General features: G+C 44.4%; 1 protein-coding gene across 1 annotated transcript in view; it reads right to left on the bottom strand.

Annotated features, from left to right (window-relative positions):
- ARHGAP31 (Rho GTPase activating protein 31) overlaps positions 1-24,623 on the bottom strand; it is a gene marked incomplete at its 5' end in the record, with an annotated part of 95,778 nt that extends 71,155 nt beyond the window's left edge. Inside the window, one exon of the mRNA XM_006090959.2 lies at positions 24,542-24,623. Coding sequence (XP_006091021.1) covers positions 24,542-24,623 — 82 coding nt within the window. The remainder of the gene's footprint in view (positions 1-24,541) is intronic.
- Between the last annotated feature and the right edge of the window lie 5 nt (positions 24,624-24,628).

The raw sequence follows: 24,628 nt of genomic DNA, 5'->3' as shown, positions 1-24,628 counted from the left end.
TACCCAGCTCGAGACAAGGACAAATCACAAAGTTAAATTCCAGTCTCAGGTCTCAGCTCCCTAAAGCGAGCCCCCATTCCTGGCCTTTGCCAAGGTTTGCTTACATGAACCAATAACCACCACCTCTTTTTCTATTACTCCCTTCACTCCCAACCAAAAAAAAAAGTTCCGTCTAATCACCTTTTAATCCTTTAATTTTACTTCTAGAAATCTATTCCAGAGAAATATTATAACATATAAGAGTCATATACCTAAAAATATCCGTGGTGAACTTCTTTATACTATTAAAAATTATAATCTAAATGTCCAATATTGGTAAGGAGTAAACTAGTATATTTATATATAATATTACAGGGCCTTAAAATAACATTAACTGTAGGGATTGATAATTGGAGTAAAATCTTAGGTTATAACATTAAATGAGAGAGCACGACACAACATTATATAGACATATACATATACATATATAATGCAATTATGTGGAAAGTATAAAGATAAAAAAACCTGAAAGTAATTTACCTCTTTTTGTGGTAGAATTAACAAAAGCACTTTTTTTCTTTCTAAAACATTTATATATTTTTATATATTTATATTATTTATATGTTTTAAATTTATCTATAAGGAAGATAAACATGTATTATTAATTAAAATTTTAAATGCCCTAGCCCAGTGGTCGGCAAACGGCGGCTTGCGAGCCACATGTGGCCCCTTGAGTGTGGCTCTTCGCACGTACAGTGTGATTGAAACTTTGTGGCCCATGCGCAGAAGTCGGTTTTGCCTGGGCGAGTCTATTTTGAAGAAGTGGCGTTAGAAGAAGTAGGGGGTGTCGGTAGGTCGGTAGGTCGGTCAGTCGGGCGACTGGGAGACCCAGTGCAGGCGGGCTGCGGGATACGCAGCGCGAGGGTGGTACATTGTTTTGAGGTACCTTCGCTGAGGTCGACCCCCTCCAACTCTCCCTTCCACACTCGTCTATCTGAAACAAGTATACAAGACGAGTGTGGATGGGAGAGTTGGAAGGGGTCAACCTCAGCGAACGTACCTCAATCAGATAGAGGAGGTTTTTAGCAAAGGCCAGCTTAGGAGTACCCTAATTAAGTTAATAACAATGTACCTACCTATATAGTTTAAGTTTAAAAAATTTGGCTCTCAAAAGAAATTTCAATCATTGTTCTGTTGATATTTGGCTCTGTTGACTAATGAGTTTGCTGACCACTGCCCTAGCCAGTTTGGCTCAGTGGATAGAGCATGGGCCTGCTGAGTAAAGAGTCCCAGGTTTGATTCTGGTCAAGGGCATATGCTTGGGTTGTGGGCTTTATCCCCAGTAGGGGGCGTGCAGGAGGCAGCCAATCAGTGATTCTCTCTCATCATTGATGTTTCTATCTCTCTCTCCCTCTCTGCAATCAATACAAATATAAATAAATAAATAAATAAATAAATAAATAAATAAAATTTTAAACATTATATATAAATATAATGTATATATATATTATATGTAAAGGTTTAGAAATATATATATGTTATTATTGAGCAGGAAGTCACTAGACCTGGGTGAAGATAAGATGTACTTGAGCAATTTTTCCATTTAATTGAAATATTTCCCATAATTTAAAAGGGCATGTGGAAGTTAAAGGAAATGAGGGCCATTTTTATGTCTAAAATATTAATGAAAGGGAGGGACAAATATCTGAGTTTTAGAATACACAAAAAGGAAATGAGATCGTAGCTAGTTCCTGATTGGCAAGAATATGCTGATTCATGGGTGGAAGGGAAGAATATTGAAATGGAACTTTTAATGGCAAAGGAAAGAATCTCTATATATAAAAGGTTAATATGCTAAGTGTCCATCCGGGTAATGACATAACATAGCAACACCTGGCTTCCTCTCCCTAGTGACTAGCCTCCTTGCAGTTTCTTCAGCCCAGGAACCCGACTTGCTTCATAGCCAGGTGGAAACATTTCACACTGTAACCAAATGTCTGTTAAGCTTTTTCCCGTGCCTCATCTCATTTGATCCTCACAGAAGTCCTGGAGTAGGTAAATAGGAGACTCGGTGGAATCCTATTTTCTTTTCATTAGCCAGAAAATGGAGATTTATAAAGCTTAGAAACTTGACCCGCTGAAAAGAAGAAATGTTGAACGTTGAAAATGACTTCAGGTTTTCTCACTGCGTAGAATATAGTCAGACACTTCGGCAGTTAAATATTTTACCCTTTGTCTCCCTGAGTGATCTATAATAATAATCTGCTTTGTGTTGATATTTACTGTTGTGTTGCTGACAATTACCTGAAAGAGAAGTTGGGGTGCTTCACTGTGGTGGAAAAAGTTTAGCTAAATCAGAAAGCAGGTCTAATTAAGCAAGTTTACTCTATATCTATAAAAGGCTAAGTTGACTCGCACATGCACAATACATATAAAGCTCTCATTGGCGCCAATCGCACACGTGTGTTTCCATCTGTCATGGTCAATCATGAATTTGGTTGACACTTCTATTATAGAGAAAGGGCAAATAGCAATATTAAAATATTTCTTCTAATTAATTTCCTTTCAGTGTGCACAAATTCGTGCACCGGGCCACAACATACTTACCATGTTTATGTTTGGCCCAAGGTTATTGATATCAGTATTTTGCATCTTAACCCAAGCAGATGACAGTTATGCTCATTTTGGGTTGGAAAATGCCTAAGCATGAAGTGACCCCTTACTTGGGGCCCATTCCTTTTCTATAGGAAGGGAAGGGGAGAAAAATCAAGAAAGCCTCAAGCCTACATGCTGTGTGGTCCTGGTTTTACACAAACAAAAAGCAGGTTTTCTTTGGTTTGAGAACTGTCCAGTCCTATGTGAGGATCTGGTAGAATGAAGAATACAACATTGTTCTTCAAGTAAATCTAACACTAGGTCTTGCATGAAAATAACTGATGGAACCTGTGCTATGGCAGAAGGGAAAGCTCTTGTTCTGGGATCAAAATCTAGATTCTCTGGGTAATGGATGTGGAATTTACCAAACCACACACAGAAAGCCCTCTGTCTGGGCTTATGGATATCCTGGTGGTTCCACTTCCCCTCCCTGATTCTTCCCCCCACCTGGGAGATTCCCATGGTGATCTCACCTCTCTTGCTGGTCTCACCATGTGTGGACTTTTCTCACTTTCCCTCCCCCACATATGAAAGCTGTAGACTTTTCACTGGGAATGAGGTGGAGGGTCCACTAGGTTGAGGGCCAGATCCTGGACCTTCATGGATTCACTGCCCTCCCATAACCGTACTCTAGTCTCCCCAACACCATCACCTCCAAGTCTCCTCAACCTCATCCCTCTGTTTTGCAAACATTGGAACAGATTATAGGGAGGGGGGAGGGGGAACCACTCATGGTTCTTTTCAGACTTTTAACATTAAAGACCACGGGAGCCAAGAGATAGGATGTTTCAGCACTAGGACAATGTTAGGATTTCTGCAAATACTTGTTGGTTAAATAAAGAACCAGGGAGCATGCCATTTGGGTTGCACACGACTTTGTATTGGTGCTTAGATGGAAGGTGGGAACTGCCTTGCTTGACATCCTGCCACTCATGGAATGCAGCGAAATGTTATCTCCTTAAAGTGGCTTATGCGGCAATGCGCAGTGACTTCTTACTACCTCCCATGGAAATCCAAGAAGGCGGCAGAGCAATCATCTTATTTAAAAATTACAACAGAACAGAAAGCATTTCTGTTTACACTGACTAAAATCCAAACACAAAAACATAAGCATTTGTATGACACTTGGGCTCACAAAAGGGAAGAACTTTCTGACCCTACCCTTAAAAGGAAAAACAGCCCCACAACCCTAGAGACTCTTTTATAAAAATATGTGATGAAATCCAGAAGGTGCTTTTATCTCATAACACCCATACCAGGAGATTAATCTCTGTGGTCGGGGTCTTGTTCTGGTTGGGGATACGTTTGAGCCCGGCTTTGGAATCTTCTGCAGTTAGAACATCTGTTCCACAGTTGTTAATGTTTGTTTGGTATTGCTCAAAAGAAGGCTGGAGAAGGGAAGAATTTTTAACAATGAGTCCCAAGACAGACTAAATCAGCAGCATTGCTTATTTTGAAAAGGCATTTTTTTGGGGTGCAATGTGACCTGTATATTTTTTTAAAAAAGGGGGCAGGTCGTTGGACCAAGAGATGGATGTCCATCTAATCCCGGAATGTAGTTTAGCTTGTTTTCACCACTTCTCAACTTTTCTCCCCCAGAAATACTTGTTTATTGAATTGTTACTACATTCCACACCAGCTGAACTTAGTTTTTGAATTTTTAGACAAAGACTTGAATGTTTAAGTAAAAATAATCATAAGTGAGAGTGATTCTACAATATTCAATTAGGAGTATGCAAGAATAAAAGGTTCTAGCTGTCTTAGGAAGTCTAAGCAAAATATGTGAATAGTCTCCATCATTTGGAAATTTGCTGCGTTAGCCAAGAAAAGAGGGAACTATCGTTTCTTTAGGCTCTGTAACATTGGACCAAATTCATTGATCAGTAAGTGAAGTATTTCTTCATTTTTTCTAAATAATGTGAGGCTCAAGAAAAATCAAGCTGACCTGCATTCGCAGAGTGGAAGAGTTACATTTAAGGAAAAATTCAAATTATTAGAAGATATTTTTAAAAAGTGATTAGAGTACAAGCCCCCTGTCATTAGTGCTGTTTTAAAATTATTCTTATTACAAGAGTTATTATTCCAGGGTTCCTTCCAAAGGACATGATTTATATACATTCTCAACCTTATCCAGTGAAACACCACTGAGACCTAGCATTTGAAAACTCTGTAGAAACAGCTGGGTTTAGTTTCAAAGCTCCAAAATTAAATTGAAAGAGGGAAAGATCCTAATCCCTCAAACCATCTGTTCACACAATAGAGAAAAAAATGATGACAGTCATTGGCTGGAGGAACAACAGTGGCCTTAAATCTGTAAGTCCCTTTCTATGCACCATTTGAGCAGATCCTCACAAAATCCCTGTGAAGTCTGTAAAGCAAATGTTTGTACCCTCACATTACAGACAGGGGAACTGAGGGTCCTTACTCCTTGTCACACAAACCTTCCTTCGCAAAAGCAGTTAGTTCTTCCACCTCGGCTGATGGCTTCAAAAATTCCGAAGCTACATTTCTGTACCAGCTTCTGATTGCATTCTTCCTTCCTGTCTTTCTCTCTCTTTTCTTCTTTCTTCCCTTTCCTCCCATATCAATTGGGGATGCACTGGTAGTGCCAGAAATTATTCTATGTTGCTAGTGTTCACATCAGCAGCAATTGTATCCACAATAGCAAAAAGGCCAAGCACTAGTCACAGCTCTTCATCTCTGCCTTATTTTTTCCTGTTTCTATTGGAAAGGGAAACTTCACATCCTATATAATAAAGAGGTAATATGCAAATTGACCCTCACTCTGTCACGCCATCACAAGATGACTGCACCCACAGTGGAGGCGGTGTTCCCGTAATGAGCCATAACGAGCGATCAGCAGGAACCTGAGGCTGCATGGCGCCGGGCCAGGGCGGGGGATCTGAGGCTGTGCCCCTGCCCGGAGGGGCTTGATGAGGGATCTGAGGCTGCGCCTCCCGCCCCGGGCTGGGGGACCTGAGGCTGCACCTCCCTGCCCAGTGGGGCTTGACAGGGGTGGGTCCGGCCAGGTCTGGATCTCACCCAATGGGGGTGGGGCTGGCCGGGTCTGGATCTCGCCCAATGCGGGTAGGGCCGGCTGGGTCTGGGTCTCACGTGATTTCGAGGTGCACGCAGGTGGGTGGGGACTTGACTCTGAGTCCTGCGGCGTGCCCCAGACTCTGACAGGAGGAAGATTTTTATATACATTTTACTAATTTTCTTTCATCTCTGACACTTCTATTATAGAGAAAGGGCAAATAGCAATATTAAAATATCTCCTCTAATTAAATCCCCTTTTAATGTGCACGAATTTCCTGCACTGGGCCACTAGTATCATATAAAACATCACGTGGGTGCTGACTTTCCCCCCACAAGGAACTGACTTTGCTGTACATTCTTCAGGCTCTTTGTGAAATGTCTTATCCCCAAACACAACACAACACCTGAAGTGTCCTGAGGGAAGGTTCCAGGGCAAACCTAAGGGCAACAGGTATCAGAAAGGAGGTATTAGGAGGTCAGGAGGGGGCATGGGAGATAAATGGTTGGCTGGGTGCATGACCCTCAGAGAAAAAAGGCATTTTGCTGATTTGCAGATTTAAGCAGCAGTGGTTTTCAAACTTATTGGTTAAAGCAGTGCTGTGTTCAGATAAATTTCACCCCCAAATATAAAGCAAATAGCACTGAAGAAAACAGACTGCTCTGGTTTAACAGGGTGGGGCCCCCAGCGCCCCCACTCCCTCACCCCTCCAGGCCTCTCTAGTGGCCCCTGCCATGGGAAAAGCATACTTCAGATTTAAGGTTATTTGAACTTAAATACCCTTCAAAATAAGCAGGCAAGCCCAATTTCTTAGGATTAAAGTATGTGCCTCCAAGCAACTATTTCAGGAAGAGCCCCAACTCCAGCCACTGAAACCCAGGGTTTCAATGAAAAGAGGCAGCTGTGAGGATGCCTCTCCTTCCAGGAAACCTGGCGACTTATCTTCAAAGTTGATAATCTACCTTAAGCAGGACAGGGGGTGTGAAAATAGAAGGTCTGGGTTCCTAGGGAACTGGCTGGGGTTGCTGGATTGTTGTGGGCTGTATTAAGCTTTTCCAGTCCTAAAAAACAGCTCTGTTCAAAGAAAGTTATTCTCAAACACATATCCCTCAGCACCGCACTAGGAAATAATCACACTTTATATTCCTTTAGCAAGTCACTGTTTATAAAGCACACCATTATCTAGTCAGATCTCCACCATGTGAGGCAAGCTGGACAGGTATTATATTATCCCCATTTTACAGATGAGGAAGTTAAGTCTCAGAAAGGTGAAGGATTAAAAAAAAAAGAAAGGTGAAGGGAATCCCATGCAGTCACATGACAAGCACATAGGTCTTCTCATTCCCTAATCCAGAGCTGTAAACGTACAGCTGAGTACATACACCATGTATCCTAGTGAGTAGTAGTAAGCAAAGACCACAGGTTTGGGGTTCCCAGAACTGTGTCCTAGGGGAACATCAGTGTCCTCATACAGCAGGTGAAAGAATTCACTGCTTCATCTAATTCACAGGACTAGGAAGGACAATTGAGATGATTTGGTGAAAGCACTTTGTAAGGTGTCACCTAAGGGTTAGTTACTCCCCCCTCTCATCCCCCAATCTTAGCAGGTTCCCTGTCCTTCTATTAACTTGCACCTCACTTTGACAAACCAAAATAAAACTTGTCTCACACTGTCTGTTGGTATTGGGTAAGTATCTTATAAATGTCAGCTGGGGGAGTCAGCAGCCAGCCAGACAAGTGTTTGTACAACCTCAAACCCAACTGCTCTCACTCTCTCTGCCCATTTTAGAGATTCAAGGATGCACTGCCAAAGACTTCCAAGACTGCTGTCCCCTGAACCCCAAGCAGTGGCCATAAAGGCTGTGGGTCCAGCTGATGTGTTAGGGCGGGTCTCAGGGTGTGTGCATGGGGGAAGCGGGGCCTCTGTGCAGTCATCACAGGCCGGGGTCTTTGTCATCTCCTTGGCGGAATCAGAACCTGAACGTGGCATGTTCCTCTGAGAGCGATTTGTTCTCTGCAACTAAGTTCCGAGGGGATGCCTTTGTAAAGTCAAATGGCAATTTCATCATTTTTTAAAACAGGAATTCCTGTACCGGTAAGGGCCTCAACTCAGGACACCAAGTTGTAGTTGGCAAAGTTGTTTGAGGAAAACAAAACCAGAGCAGAGAAAGTTGGAATAACTTAGGGATATGTATGCTTTTACAAAATGAAAACACCTTCTTGTCTTTTCAAAGTATAAACATTATACATGTTCACCATTTTAAAAATATTCAGCCGACAGAGCAATACAGCAAAGTATGCAGAAGAAAGAAAAGTATCCATTCAGAGAAGGTCATTCTTTTTGTGTGTGTGTTCTTTTTGCTGTAGTTGACAATCCTCACCCAAGTATATTTTTTCCATTGATTTTTAGAGAGTGGAAGAGAAGGTGGGAGGGAGAGGAGAGAGAGAATACCGATGTGAAAGAGACACCATCCATTGGTTGCCTTCTGCACATCCTGACAGGCACTGGGGATTGAACCTACAACCCAGGTGCGTGCCCTTGACCAGGAATCAAACCCAAGATCCTTTGGTGTGCAGGCCAATGCTCTCTAACCACTTAGCACATCAGCCAGGGCCAGATAGAGTCATTGTTAATGACGTGGGTATATTCCTCCAAACTTTTTCTTACATATTTAGTTACCAAACTGGATTTATATTGTATGTGCTGTTTGGTAAACTTTTTAACTTTACATTGTTGGACATCTTTCTATGCCAGTAAAACTATGCCATCCTTTTAACCAGCTGTACAATAAAGGATATTTTTCTCAAACTGTGAGATAACCTTATGAATCCTCCTTCTGTCCTAAAGGCACCATCATCTGAGCCTCTTCTCCCCTCTCAGGGATCCCTGTGCTGGATGGTTCTGAGAAACACACTGATGTAGTATTTCTGGCCAGCACCATCAAGCAGCCGGAAACCTCACCTGGCCAGCTGCATCGTCTCAGGCAAACTTCTACTCTCCAGGGCCCCAGGCTCTCTGTGTTAAATGAGAGATTTGGGTAGCGATTTTCTAAGATTCTTTCAGCTCCAACATGACACATTAACTTCTAGTTCCTGTATCTCTGTGTTTGCCTTGGCACGGGATGTCCCTGGCACTGAGTGGAAGAGGCGGCCTCGGGAGCCCCGGCTGTGCCCCTGATGACATTCTCAAAGGCCCTGAAGAACCTCTGCTGGTAGTGGATGCCCGAAGCTGGCAGGGCTGGGAAGCACCGGGTTGGGGGGAGGGTTACCTTAGGGAAACAGCTTTCCTGATTCCCTTCCAATATGGTTGGTGATGTCTATAAAGTGGCGTCAAATTCACAGCCAATCAGTAACACAGCCTTTGGGGCCATTCTGCCCTTCTAGAGCATAAGTGTCTACACTGCAGGGTAATTACAGTAATTGTTTTCCATTTAAGAAGTCCCTTTGCATATATTATCTAATTCTCATTCATGTCTTTTCGATGAGGCAATTGAGATTCAGAGAGTGGGATGATCTGTCTAAGATCGGATGACAATTATTTGCTGAATGAAGACTGAACCTTAAGCTCCACCAGTGGGTTCCTCCTTCGCCTCCACACTGGATATACACAGACGCCTGACAGATGCACACATATGTGCAGAACACACCCCTCTGTTTCCACTCCACCACCAACTGCCCTTTTCTGGATCCACCCACTCATTCAACACGTATGTAAGAGCATTATGGTAGGCCCAGCGATAAAATTCTGGGGAGGTGGTGTCCATTGAGGCTGCAGAGGAGGCAGGTGTCTGAGGGTGATGGGCTGGTGAACTTTGTTGGTATTTATGGAGTTGATTTTGTCTTGAGGGCATTGGGAAGTCATTAAAGGGTTTAGTGAGTGACATTGGTGACAAGCTCTTTTTAAGATAGTCTCCTCTGACCACTGTAAGAATCTATGGTCATAATTGATTTCTGATCCTACTTTAAGATATACTCAGGCTACAGTTTCTACAAAAACATAGATGTTCAACTTCAGGATACTTCTATTTCAACTGCCACCTCTGTTTCATCGGCTTTTGCTACTCAGCCTGGGTCTCTGTGGTCTGTGCTGGGTGGGCTCAGATGACCAGAGCATTGTGATCAAGATGCCATGGATATGCCAGCGTGTGGACCAAAGAGCTTCTAACTGTTCCCTGCTCCCAGCTTCAGCCTTAACCTGGGCCCTAGATTCTAGCTGACAGAATATGGACTGACCAGCCAACATCTCTCAAAAACACTGGAAAACAGTTGAAAGTATAATTACATAGAAGTATGTGGCCTAGCAAATTCCACCTTCATCATAAGCAAAGGGAAGCAGTGTTAATATGCAATACAGATAACAGAAATTGTCAATGAAAATGACGCATGGCTCATACAACATATTCAATAAATACTACACCAATTGAGCAGTATTTAGATGAGAAGTCTTATAGGAACTTATAAAAAGGGTAAGATTTCTATATAAAGAAATGTTTAAATAAATTACAGTATTTTATTTAAAAAGTATACATATATATTTGCTTGTATATATGAACAGACTATCTACTGAAAGCTTAAAAAATTAACACTAGTTGCTTCTGGGTGAGGACAGGAGGCTAAGGATAGAAGGGAGATTTTCTGTTATATCTTTCAGAATCTTTTCCATTTCGAACCATGGATATATAATATCTGATTCAAAAAATAAAATTCAACTATGTATTCAGCAGGATCCCAATTCAGTGATTAAAAAGAGTGAGGTCAAGCGGTAATTACAAAAATGAGTAGTTCTCCAAGGTCTCCTGTTATTTAAAACAGCACATTTCAGAACATATGTATGTTGTAACTTTATCTTTGTGGGAACAAAACAAAGAAAATAATTCGATGTGTGCATTCTTAGTACCTATACAGAGCAAGGTCTCAGTGCTGTTCCACACAGTAGCCATTAGCCACATTTGGATATGTAAATCTAAGTTAATTAAAACTCAAAGTTTCTGTCTTCCTCTTCCTCTCCCTTCCTCTCTGAAATCAATAAAAATACTTTAAAAAAATAATGAAACTCAAACTTCAGTTCCTCAGTAGCACTAGCCTCAGTCAAGTGCTAAGAGCCGCAGGTGGCTCATGGCGCCATGCTGGACAGTGCAGACCGAGCACATTCCCCTCATTGCAAAAAGTTCCGCCCACAGACCAGTCTGGATAAATCCAGTCCAAACTGTTCCCTGATGAATGGGACTGCAAGGATGTGAGAAGGGTCTTTGTACTTTGTAAATCTCTGCATTGTTTGATTTTATTTTACAATTATAAATACATTTTTATTGATTTCAGAGAGGAGGAGAGAGGGAGAGAGAGAAACATCAAATGATGAGAGAGAATCATTGATTGGCTGTCTCCTGCATGCCCCACACTGGGGATCGAGCCCACAACCCGGACTTGTGCTCTGACCAGGAATTGAATCTTGACCTCCTGGTTCATAGGTTGATGCTCAACCACTTATAGTTTTACAAGAGAAGAGTTTATGGGCAGGTGTGTATTCCAAATTAAAATCTTATCCTGCATTTTGTCATGACTCGTGTCATTCACTCAGGAGTCAGGGGTGGCAGAGCGTTGCCAAAGGAGCTATTCGGGTGAGGGGTAATGGAGAAGCCCACTGTCCAGAGGGAACACACGTCTGGGAGGAGCCCCGCAGGCAGCGGCTGGCCATCGTGCTAGTCTCGCTCCCGGGCGGGCCCCTGCTTTTCAGTCCCTAAGGACAGAAGCAGCTTGAGTGCCTGCCAGCAGGAGAAGCAGAGGCTGAAGCATTTTTGGCTTTTGGAGTTCTGGAATCTGGCAGGGGCGAGGCAGGCACTGGACAGGGAGGTCCACCTCCAAGGGACCCCGAGGTCTCCTCAAAGACGGGGACCGAGGCGGTTTGGGGAGGACACTGATCTGAGGGGCAGCCATCCCGCAGTGGGATGGGACCACGGAGCCAGGCTCAACATAGCACCTGCGAGTGGAATGAAGATGAATGAGGGATCTGATATCTGTTTCATGGCTTCTTAAACTGGAGGAATGACGAGGGTGAAGAGAACACCAGGAGAAAAAGAGACGGGACAGAGTGGAAGTGCGACCAGTAGGCAGGTGGGAAGAAATGTTGCGACATTTTTCACCTCAAATAAAACTTTGATGAAATGTTAAACATCGCTCTGGTTATCATCCATGAGACAGAGAGAAATGACATTTCCTAAGGTTATAAAGAGGCGGAATCAACTCAGAAGCTCTGGGCGAGAGCTGCTTGGAGCACCTCATTTTCCCTCCACCTGGAAGAAGTTGATTGCTGGACTGGGGTCCACATTTTTCTCAACAGCTTTAAATGTGGCTCAAGATTCTTCTTCCTTTATCAACCTGTCTAACTAGCACATTTGTCTTCATCACTCTTTTTCCACCTGCAAGGTTTAAAATGGTCATTCAATAAGCCATGTGCTCCTAGTCCGGGCAAGCAGGTGGCTCACGCTTCATCCTTGTTCTCTTTGTTCTTCTTTTGAGAATCCTGATCCTGCCGTACTGTTTTATACATCAACACCTTTGCTTATATATTATTCCCTCTGTCTGGAATATCTTCTCTTCAGGCAGAGACGACTCAGATTCCATTCATCTTAGAAGATCCAGCTCCTCTGAGTCAGATGAATGTCCTCCGCTTCCTCTCATTATTTGTGTGAGAATCCTTTGAGGAGGTGTTCCTCTCCTGCATGGGGTAGCAAGCCCCCACAGGGACAGCCGGTGCCTGTTCACCCCTGTGTCTCAGCTGACCCCGTGTCTCAGTGTCTGGGACATGGTAAGTGCCTGGTAAGTGCTGATGTCCATCTCTTTCTCTCCTCCCATAGTCACCATCCTGTTCCCTTCATTCACACTGTTATTATCCACTAAGCCAACCATGCACTGTGGGGAAAACAGATTGTGTATGCTGAGCAACGGTGGCCATGCCCTTCTTTCTGGAATCCGTGGATGTTGCTTTAAAAGCTAGAGAGATTTTTGCAGATGTGATCAAGCTAAGGATCTTAAAAGGTGAGCAGATTACTTTGAATTATCTGATGTAATCACAGGGTCTTTATGGGAGAGAGAGGCAGGTGATCAGAAAGAAGGCAGACACCAAACACACAGATGAACAGAGAATGGTCCCAGTCTCCAAAGAGCTCATTTTCTGTCTGTTGAAAGGAGGGGACAATTTAGGAAACTGTGACAGTGGTTAGAGGTGAGAGGTCATGAAGTCCTAAACTTTACCATCCTGACCACCTTCCTAAATATCCATCTTCAAATGGAGCCCTGAGGAATGAACAGATTCAACCTGTGAGAAGTGCAGTGTGAGTCCCTCCATCCATATGCTCTTATACAGCCTAAGATTGAGCCGGATCTACCTCATTCAATTAACTGTCAAAATGCAGCAGTGGAGCAAAGAAACAGGCGTATGTGAACTGTCATATGGGCCAGCGAAAACCCAGGCCTTGCATTGTTCCATCGTGATGGAAACAGGCTCATTTCCAGGTTAACTCTCCTGAAATACTGATGAAACGAGAAGTTTGGATGGCTGTCACTATGATTCTAGCCTTTTGCCATACCCTGATTTTTTTATTTTCAGTTTTGTCTTTAAGTTATTTTCTTTTTCTGATTAAAAAAAATATGTAAAATTTAGAAAGTTTGCAAAGTTTGCCATAGTCCCACCCATGAAATATTTATCAATATACAAGAATCTTAAAACTAGCATTTTAGCAAAATAAGTAAATAATTGTGTGTATAGAAGAGAATTCTTTAAAAGAGAAGAAGCCCCTAGGGATATATGGGAACCTTGGAATGTTTGTTCTCAGCTCTCTCCACTTCCACATCTGTAGCATTACTCAGAGCCACATTCTGAGTAATGAGGCTGAAAAAGGATAAGATTTCCAATCACTATGGAAAGAATAACCATAATTAACACTTAAGGAAGGTTTACTAAATTCCAGGCAGTGCACTAGTTCATTTAATCCTCATAATGACCCTGTTCAATAGGTATTATTATTAGCATCACAATCCCCACTTTATAAATGAGGAAACTGAGGCACAGAGAGGTTTGGTAGGTCATCCATGGTCACAAAGGTAGCATGTGGTAAAGATGGGACTTGAACCAACAGAGACTATCAGCAGAAAAGCCACATGTACCCGGCTGGTGTGCCTCAGTGGTTGAGCGTTGGCTTATGAACCAGGAAGTCATGGTTTGATTCCCAGTCAGGGCACCGGCCTGGGTTGTTGACTTGATTCCCAGTGTGCAAGAGGCAGTCGATTAATGATTCTCTCGCATCATTAATGTTTCCATCTCTCTCTCCCTCTCCCTTCCTCTCTGAAATCGATAAAAATATATATTTAAAAAAAAGAAAAGCCACATGCTAACCACCTTATTATACTGTTTCTCAGAGGAGAGAATATTTGCTTTCACGAAACTGCACTTATTAAGGCAGAAAAACAAACGTACAGATCGTATGAAGATTTTAAAACATAAGGGTTGGGTCCTAGCTGGCTTGGCTCAATGGATAGAGTGCCAGCCTGTGGACTGAAGGGCCCCAGGTTTGATTCCAGTCAAGGGCACATGCCCACGTTGCGGGCTCGATCCCCAGTGTGGGATGTGCAGGAGGCAGCCAATCAGTAATTCTTTCTCATCATTGATGTTTCTATCTCTCTCTCCCTCTCCCTTCCTCTCTGAAATCAATAAAAAAATATTTTAAAAAATAAGGGTTGGAACAAAAGGCTTTATGAGAATTCAACAAATTAAGATACTCCATTCCCATCAATAATTTTAACTTTTTTTTTTCAATTTAAGTAGTGAAAAAACATGGTCACTGTTGAAAATCTGGGCAATATATGTATAAAGTAGAGTGAAGAAAATGAAAATCATGTGGCCGCACTTGTTTCTTTCTATGGGCTAACTCAACATTCTTCAAAGTAGGCCAAAGATATCAGAATCACCTGAAGCTCATCTTTAAAAAATCTAGATTCCTGGGCTCCACCTCAGACCTACAAAAGCAGAATCTGGGAGGAACTGACCTTAGAATGTCGTCATGCAGCCACACTTTGCAGCTTGCAGTCCTCTCCACTATGGAACTCAGTCAGTGGAATCTCATGCATGTTCTCCATAGATGCAGGTACTACAGGGCCTATGCAAATGCCCATCTGAAGCTTCTATTTTGTTTTAAGGAGTCTAGAATGGAATTGAAGGAGTATGCCTCGTACTCCTTCTAGTGTACTAATACTGTAATAAATGTAACTACTATTTTTTAAATTTTGAAATTAAGTTAAAATTTAAAAGTGAAAACTACGTTTTTAGTTGTTCTTATGCCCAGTAAAGTATGAGTATCACTACCCGAGGCTGGACACAAGCTCCTCCCCCATCCTTTTCTTTGGAAACCAAATTGTCCTTAGGGACAGTAAAGAAAGAGGAACTGAGGAAATCATGTCCCATTTGAAAGTCAGGCTTGGGGTGAGGGGAACCAGATTTCTCGATGGGTATATTCACCTGACCTTTAGCCACAGGCTCTGTGCCCAGGGTCCAAACAGCTTTCATGCAGTCCCCGAGGGTGCCCAACAGGTTGAGTTCTCAGCTCTGAGCCTAGTTCAGAGCCCTGAATCTGGCTTTGTTTTTTGTGAAAGCAAAATGGCTCCTCTCTATTAACACCAGGCCGACAAAGGATTTTCCAAATATGGACCCAAAAGAACATGTGCACTTTGAAGGCCACAGTGAAGCTTAGCTAAAACTCATTAGGAAGAAAGCCAACAATTGACGCCAAAAGTATGAGTCCTTAAAGAACAGATCAGCAAGACAAAAGCCAGAAAGAGGAACAAAAATATGCATTGTAAGGGAGGGGTGAGCAGGGAGGTGTAGATTTATATGGAAGAGTTGACATCATTGTTTCCCAATAATACTCAGCATGCAGGAAACAGATGGGAAAGAAGTGGTGGAAGGGGCTACTTATGGCAACAGGGCATGCTCTCTGTTTAGAATCCCGCCATTTGGAAACTAAATGCTTTGCTTTGAAAAACTGAGGACGGATGGGAACTCCACTGCCAGAAGTCTGATCAAAGTCTAACTAAATCCTACTGAACTTATCACCTTGGCAATGCGGTAAAGTAGAGCTGTGCGCATCAGACCCTGATTTACTACCAGCATAGCGTGGCTGTTTGGGGCCAGAGGAGACAAAGGCATGGAAGGGGAATTTAATGTCAGGCAGACATGGTTTGAGTCTTGCTTCTCCCATTTCCTGGCTGGGTGACATCAGGCAAGTTTCTTAACTCTCTGAGTTGGTCTACATGTATAAAATGGGGGACAAAACAGAACTTCCCTCAGACAGTGGGGAGAGGGCAAGGTTTCGCCTTTATGCCATACAATTGGATTCAATCAAGAAACGTAATTAGGATCATCTGTTAACATCATTTTTAAAGGTTTTATCTTTTAATAGAATCCCTCATTCTCCTGACCCTGGGCAGGGCGTAGACATAGCTAAACCAATTGCCATTCTTATTATCAGCTGTTCCGCTTTCTCCTGAGGGTAGGTTCGCACGCCTGCCACTGAAGACAGCTTCTGTCACTCCAGCCGGGGTCCCCCTAACCAAGCCTGGACACTATAAATAAGTCAAATCTCCACCCCTCCCCTCACCCCTGTGCAAGAGGGTGTGACCAATTACAGTGTCAGGCAAAACCATGTGGTTTCCTGTCTGCAGAAGCCAGCCACCCCATATCTGTCATTCCTCACAGCCAGATGATGTTTGCTTATCATTTTGTTGACTTTCCCCCCCTTACAAATGACCCACTCTGTCTGTTTGTTCTCTTTCACCCGCTGCCTCACATGGGAACATCCCTCCTTGCACATCCTTCAGCGCGCTCATTGCATTCTTCCTCGTTCTTCTTTTAGTACTTTTTCCATCGTACGACCCTGAGCCCACGAGACCGAGAGCAGCTTGAGAGCAGCTTTGTAACCCAACGGTGTCTAGCACATTAGAGTCCCATGAAATATTTGTCATATTGAATTGAAAGCCTATACAAGATGGTTTCTGAATAAAATATGAAAAAAGGGGTAGGGCAAGAAATATGCAGAATTACACAAATTAGCTCCACTGGCTTTCCCAAAGGCTATAGATTTATTTATAGTTTGCCAGAATCCTACTTCATATGTCAAACTGTTTATAACAGTAAGAGCTGGTACATGTTGCTTTTGGGCAGTGACATTCACCTCTTTCTTGAGGGGGTGCTGCAGAGGGGGTCTCCAAAGGCATTCTGGGCCAGCATCACACCACGGGTGTGGTACCAGGGGCTGGTATGCATCAGCCAAGCTTGCACTAGAACAAAGAGTGCCTGAGACTCAATCCCAGAAACTCAGTTGGTTCTGGGGACCCGCCAAGAATGTGGCTCATACCAAGGAGTGATTGGTGAGGCACTAGAAAAAGGCAGTGTTTCTGGGGCACCCTGTGCAAAGTCGAGTTCAGTTTCTATCAGGGAGTAGCCATGAGTCTTTGAGGGGAACCTTAAATAATCTTAGGTTCCTGATATTTCAGCACATCAGCAATGTCTCCTGGCCGGAGCTTCCTAGAAGGGATTTAACACCGGTTTCCCGAGCAGGAAACAGGGTCAATCAATCAGCTGCTGTGTGCCTGCCACGGGGCTCACCCTGAGAGGCGCAGTGAGCTATCAGATCTGGGTGAGCTTAGGAGTGCCACCTGCCTTCAGCAGAGCTCACCATTGGCTTGCACGCACAAAGCCAGTTAGAAAGCAAAATAACAGGTAGAATGAAGACCAACCTGGGTGTCTGTGACTCTAAAGCAGCAGGTGTTCCAAGAGGGAAAGAGGATTGTGGCTGCAGTGCGCAGGGAGGAGCCTGGGAGGGACAGGTGGGGGAGGGTAGGTTGAGAATGGGTGTGTGTGTGTGTATGAAAAGCACCTTGCATTTGCTATCCAAATGTGAGTTGTCGCTATTACTCTTAATGACTTAGGCTGGTGGAAGAACAAAGCAAAGGGAGAAAAAGCTATTTTTGCAGGTGTTTTCTCTCTCTCTACAAAACTGTAGAGTAAATGCCAAATTATGAAATATGCTATTCTGGGAGATTGTGCTCATGCCTAAGACCATGGCCTTGGGAGTCAGACAGATGTGGACTTAAATTCTGCCTTCCCTATCTCTGTAATCTTGGCCAGGGATTTAACCTCTTCCAGCTGAGTTTTCTCCTCTGTAAAATGGTGATAAATAGCCCGATTTTACAATGTTCAAAATACTACGTTTGTGTATGAAGTGGCACATAGTAAGCAATTACTGCAGACAGTAACTCTCACAAAAATAACAAGCAGGTCTGATTTGGGACTCAGCCTTCAGTTTTGGGTCTCCTTACTTCTCCTCCCTTGAGCCATCCAGCAGCCTAATGTTCTTATCTTTCTCTATTAAAGTTGCTGTTAGAAAAAACACCGAGGACCAGTATCTATTCTCCTCTGAACTGTAGTCAGAGTGCTTCCCCCGGGGGCTTTTATTTTAAGCCTCAGCTAAAATTGCATCCTGGGGGAAGATGAGAGGGACAGGGTGCTGTGTGGACTCCTGGCGTCCTATCAGGCTGTGGTCCCACCTCACTAAGGTCTGAGACCAGCCCTTTGAGGGAGGAAAACCAAGACCAATAAAACTCAAGTGTGGCATTTGTGTTGGGGCTGGGAGAGAAATAGCTCAGAAAATTGAGAGGGCCATGCACCCATTAGCAAAAAGAAAATTAATTTGAAGGGTGGGAATAAGTGGGAAATTGCCACATTGGTTTAAATACATGGGAAGCAATGAGTGAAAAATAAAAGAAAGAAAAAACAAAACAAAACCCAAAACACAAAAAGCAAGTAGCTCTATGTTTCCGAGCCTCAGGGCCCATGTGAAGAAACCATCAGAGGGAAGTGGAGTCCTGTACCCAGAGGCCAGGCTGATAGGCAGCTCAGCTTGATCGATCTGTACTGGAGGGAGTGAGCACCAGATAGCCCCAACCAGAGGGTTTATCACTACCTTGTTCCAAAAATAGTTATCTACAATCTCCAATGGGAAAGGAGTGGGGGGCTCTTGTTATTCCCAGAGTAAGTCCTGGATTTTTCAGCCCCGCCCCCTCTTTCCACCCACTGCTACAAAATCCCAGGAGACTGGCTGCAGTGAGGTGAGTCCCTGGGACAAACAGTTCTCAGCCAGTACTTCAGAACTGCCTTGGTCAATCAGCTCCCAAACTCAGAATGTGCTCTCCCCTGCTCCCTGCTCCCACAGAACAGGTTTCCAGACTAGCCCACAGGTGTCCAATGGAATAGGGGGCAATAAAAAGAATGCATGGAAACTATAGCTCTAGTGGCACTGGGGACCTTATCCACCACTTACAGCACCATCTTTGGGAAAATGTGCCCCTAGTTTCAATGTTTCTCCCTGTCCCAGCGCCAGGCCAGGCCTTCAGCTCCTTCCGGCCCCAGCAGAGTGTCTACTTGGCTCTAGGGCAGGTCTGGGGCCACAGGAGAGTGGGCTTCCTCAGCAGCCCCAACATCCTGAGGCTGGAAGGCATTTGGGTAGCTGCCAGCCGTGGTGGGTGGGGGTGGGGGAAGCGGGAGGCTATGCCTGTGGTCAAGGGGCTCTTGGCAGAGGTCTGGAGAGTGGGCAAGAGGGAGGGATGTGGGTAGGCGGAAGTAACTGTTTCTATTCTGTGTGGGTTGTTTGTCATATCCAGACTATACAGAGTACGTTACAGTTCGGCTTTAGTTTGTTCTGGGTTTAAAGTCTTAATCCTCCTCTTCTGGTTCTTCCTGTTTCACTCTGGGAGCCCAGATTTGGGGATGCCCCTCTACACTCAAGCCCACAAGGTTGCTGTTCTGTCTTCACAAACTCCACCTCCAGGCCTTATCTTCTTTTTCAGTTCCCTGTGGGTCCAGGAGTGGCTGGGTATCTTTCTCAGATCTTTAGTTTCAGGTTGACATATTTCTCTTCCACTATTACACACTGGTGGTCTTCTACTCACAGAAGTCCTGGGAAAGCCCTGCATGAACTGGCTTCTCTATTCAGAGGGGCAGTCAATCAGCTTCTTCTTGGTGACTGATCAACCCATACGACCGCATCGTTTACTCATTTCTTTGGAGCCCTCAATCACTCAGTCATGGATGGTAAGTGGTTATGCTAGGGCAAGCCCAGGGTGTTAGGATAAAAACAGCTACATTTGTAGCTTATTACATGCATGCCCTCTGCTAAGTGCTTTGCCCATATGAACTCATTTATCTTCACATCAGACCTCCTATCCCCATTTCAGAAATGGGGAAACTGAGGCCCAGAGGGTGTAACTAACTTGCTCCCAGGTCACTCAGCGGGAACAGGCGATGTGGGGATTCTATCACAGGCGGTGAGGTTCTGGAACTTCTAATGGGAGCACCCAGTGGGGACACCTGACTTGGGAGGGTCAGGGAAGGTTTCCCAAAGCAGCTGAGACTCAAGGATGAAGAGTTAGCCAGGGAAGGTGTGATAATGATGTGCCAGGCAAGATTCTAGGAGGGAAACAACGAAGCCAGAGAGACTACCCAGCCCTGGTTCTGTATTTGTTAAATCTTATCTTGAACAGAAAAAATATTTACCTTCCTTGCTAAGACTTTGCTCCTGTTTATGTTTGGGTATCTCGTCTATTTAATGTGGGTAAAAGCTTTCGCATTCTTCTCCTTCGTCATGACAGCCAATTTCAAAGCTTAATTGGTTTCTGCAAGTTTGTTCCCATCCCTTAGACTGTAGATTGGAGTCTGGAGTACACGATTCTTCCTCTCCCACAGGACCTAGCACAGTGCCTTAATATGTATTTGTTAAGTAAATGAATTTAAAAAGTGAGAGAACAATTTAGCCTTGGAAAATAGAACAGCTACACCTAAAAGTACCCATTGCCTTATCCTTGATCTCTGAAATAATGAGGCTATTTCACTCTCATCAAATGTAAAATTATACTTATAATGGGCTTTTATGAATTTATTATGAACCTTTTTTCATCCCTCAAATCAAATATATATATATATATTTCTTTTCTCTCTTTTTCAACTTGATAACAACTAGAAAAACATCTTCAGGAATAAAAGGGCTCACAGCTCTTACCAAACATTCAGAGGGTGCACTTTGAACGGCCTAAGCTACCTACCTAGGGGGAAATGGCCTGTAAACCCCTGCACTTGCTGTGGTCCTTAACTCTGCCCACATTTCAGAATACCTAGCTTTTAAAATCATACCCATGGCCGCGCACCAAGAGATTCTGATTTAATTGGTCTGAGGGGGGGCCTGGGTGTTAACTTTTTTTTTTAGGCTCTCCACATGATTCTACTCTGCCACCATCATGGTGAACCCCGGATCAGAGCAGTATCACTTTGTACCAGGATCTGAGTAAAATGACACAGATTGTTTGCAAGGGCAGGCCAGCACGGAGGCAGAGCACTTCCCTGACAATGCTCTCTCAGGGGTCCCTGGACATCTCCCAGCACTGCGGGAGGACCCAGCGCACCGGGGTCAGAGGGGAGAGGTAGGAAATGCTTGCGGACAGACGGACGGACGCACTCTGGCCCTCACAGGACTTCACCCACAGCCTCCCAACCACAGGCGACAAAACGATGTGGTTTTCATTACATAGCTGCAAGCAAGGGCCTTCGTATTCAGTGGTCAAAAAAGAAGAAAGAGAAAACGACTATTTTCAGCATTAGCGGTGAGGAAGGGATGATCTTCTCCCTCTATTCCAGACAGGAAGAGAAAGTTATCTGGTTCCCAGGGGAGAGCTGGGGGTTGGGGCAGCAGCCACTGGAGGGGAAGCGAGAGAGGCTCCTGCCAAGTTGGCCAGGACCAACCTCATGCCATTCTTGGGTGTTCTCCCCAGGCTGGAGAAAAGTGGTTCAATATGCAAAAGGGGGACATTGTCCTTCACACCAGGCCTGTGTGCAGCTAGGGACGACCCACAGGGTCTGAACCTGGCATCTGTGTGAATGCCCACAGAAACCGTAGACACAATTTGAGCCTGTGTGTTTTTCTAAGGAAAAGGGTTCCTGTTTTTCATCAGCTTCCTAACGATTAAGGGTGACAACTGGCCCTGAGCAACTTCCGCTGTAAGCTGAACACCTATTTGTCACCCACACACCCTGCCCTGTCAGATTTGTGCAACTGAAGGTAGCAGGGCTGAGCCACAGCAAGTTACGGAAGTAGATGACATTCATCCTCTGTGCTCAGACTCAGGAGTATCGCTTCCCCACGTTCAGATGGCCTGAGCACAGCTAACTGTCACCAGATTTGTCCTTCCCCCCAATTCGGGGCTTCCCCTCCCTGTGCAAACACAGGGGCTCCCTTGGTTTTCCTACATCTCTGTTCTTTCCTTCTTCCTTAGACTCCTAGACCCAAATCCATTGTTCTCTGTCACTACCCAGGTCCATCCTCGTACCCTTGCCCTCAAAGGTGAAGTAACCATGATGTCAGTTTTCGGAGGTCCTCCCCAGCCTTCGGGCTCCTAGTCAGCACAGTGACCTGTCGCCCTCAGGATTCTGGGCTGAACGTCTAAGGTCACGGACAGTGTCAGTTCAGAGCTGAACTCTACTTAGGTATGTCAGTCAGCTTTTCCTCCCTGCAGGCAGAGTCCAGGCCGTGGACTTCATTGTCTGTTAGGCAATACATGTTTCAGAAAACCCACAAGGAGGATACACTGTTTTAGAGAAAACATTAGCACTGACTTTGATTCTACACTATAACAAAAATAAGAGACAACTACCTAATCAGTTTTAGATGTGGGAAAACAGAAATCCTAATTACTTTCATTTATATACCAATTAAAAAAAACATTTATATAAGCAATTTATTATGTGTGCCCAATTCCCAGGTGGCACAATAATGGTGCGTGGATCATTAAGTAGGTCAGTTTCCTTTCATTTCAAAGCTGAACTCTACTCAGGTATGTCAGTCAGTCTTGAAAGTTTGCTGATCCCGTGGCTGGGCTGTCTGTTTGCAATTTGGGGGTTTGGGGGGCCATTAGAGGAGACTGTTGGCCTAGACATGGCAGCCAGGGAGAGGAGATGCGCCTGCTAGGCCAGGACCCTCTGCATCCTTCATGACTAACTGTGTGACCTTAGGTAAGCCAGTTTACCTCTCTGGGCTTCCTCCCCTCCTTCCTAGAGCAGGGAACACTGGGGATTGGTTTTCACATTTTTTTCTTTAAACAGTAACTCTGTCCTTTCCCCCCAAATGAAACATACATGGAACTCCAAAATGTAAAGCACCTGAAAGAAAAGCTGCCTAAGGGGGCTTCTGAGGTATCTTCACAGAACCCTGGGGCTCCTGGAGGCAGGACTGCCAAGCACCCCCATGCAATTCTCACAGCTTTGCAGAGAGGGCCCCAAATAACACCATTGTCATGGAAGATGGCATCTCAGGAGCATTGTGTACCTGGATAGTAACCAGAAGGCCCCTGCGAAACGGGTGGAGGGAACATTCATTCTGAATTCCTGAGGGCAGTGGTTAAGATGTATACTTGAGCACTCACACCTTCAAAAAACCCTCAATCCCAGCCATGGGATTTCAAATGTACCTCTCCAGATTGTTGGGACGGATGACACGAATGGACTCAGTTATGCCTCACTTTCAAAAGAGGCAGTTTTGAAACCTATGGTGCCCCAGCTCTAAAATACTGAGCCATTTGTCCTAATGACATAGCAGGCTCTGAACTGGAGAATACCGCAGGAATATCACACCACTGCAAATTACTAGGTGCTGCTCCGTCTCTAAAACACCGGAATTGAAACAAAAGCCTTGCACTGTTTTTGATCTGCACATTTGATATGAGCTAATCACATCATTCTTTGAGATTATTTTCCTGGAGGCAGAATTCCGCACAGTTAAGCAGCCCTTCAGTTGCCCCTTTTGTTGTATCTATGTGTAAGCACACGGCCCATAGAATGGACGGTTTCCTCTCTCCCTGAAGTTTCTGAAGAAAGGCCTTTTTATCACGGGTAAACACTGGGCCAGTCAACCTACAAAAGGAATCATTTAATGCTCAATTTCCCCAACTTTCCTATGATTAAAAACTTCTAATCTCAAATGCTGGTGTTGTATTTTAGATTATTTTCTTTCCCCCTCCCCTGCCAAATATTTAAATTGTCTCTACTCTGCAGGATTCCCTCTACTTTTTTCCCTGCAATCTGGCCTTGAAAACAGAGACCCTCTCCTTTTCTTTGACATGCCCTAAGCTATTTTAAAATCGAGGCCCTCTGACCTTTTTACAACACTCGTCTTGTCTGACACACCAAATGCTGATCCGAAAGCCAAGAGGAGGTAAACGGGCTGGGGGGCTGGGAAGGAGAGGGAGGGAGGTACTATGTATTTGGCATCAGTTCAGAAATTCAGAAAATGTTTGTGCAACCACTCCCCCAGCCAGGATCCACCGCACCCCCTTGCCTTCCAGCACATTAATAAAAAAAGATGTGAGCGATGAAATTGGAGAGCCCGGGAGGGACACCCAAGGTGGTCATAACTGTGGTCGTAACTGATCCCCATCCCACACGCCCAGCCCGCATCCCTCCTCTCCCGTATCCAAAGTTTGAGATCAAGGTCTCTGGAGTTCCCAGCCCTACCCCCCAGAAGTACCCGGCGAAACGGGGGCAGCACCGCCCAGTAACGGCTTCTGTGAGACCGACGGAAGGACTGACACCACCTCTGCGCGTTGGGGTGGCAGCGCTGTGCACCTTAAGAATCGTATTGTTCTTTTTAAAAAAAAAAGTAAAATGAGCACGCAGGCCTGGAATACATTAACTTGTGAATTGAATCGCACACACCCCAGGAGAGTCCATCTCTCCCTCAAACAAAAAGAAGGAGGGAAAAAAAGGCGAAGGCACATTACCATCTTGTCCTGAGCTTTCCAGATACTCCGTCAGGTCGCAACCAAAGGCGCCGGTGGCTCCCTTTCGTTCAGCTTCTGCTTGGCACC

Source organism: Myotis lucifugus, unplaced genomic scaffold (assembly GCF_000147115.1).
Source record: "Myotis lucifugus unplaced genomic scaffold, Myoluc2.0 scaffold_84, whole genome shotgun sequence".
Classification (NCBI taxonomy): domain Eukaryota; kingdom Metazoa; phylum Chordata; class Mammalia; order Chiroptera; family Vespertilionidae; genus Myotis; species Myotis lucifugus.
The sequence above is the reverse complement of the archived record's forward strand: the minus strand, read 5'-3'. Positions and strand labels throughout refer to the sequence as shown.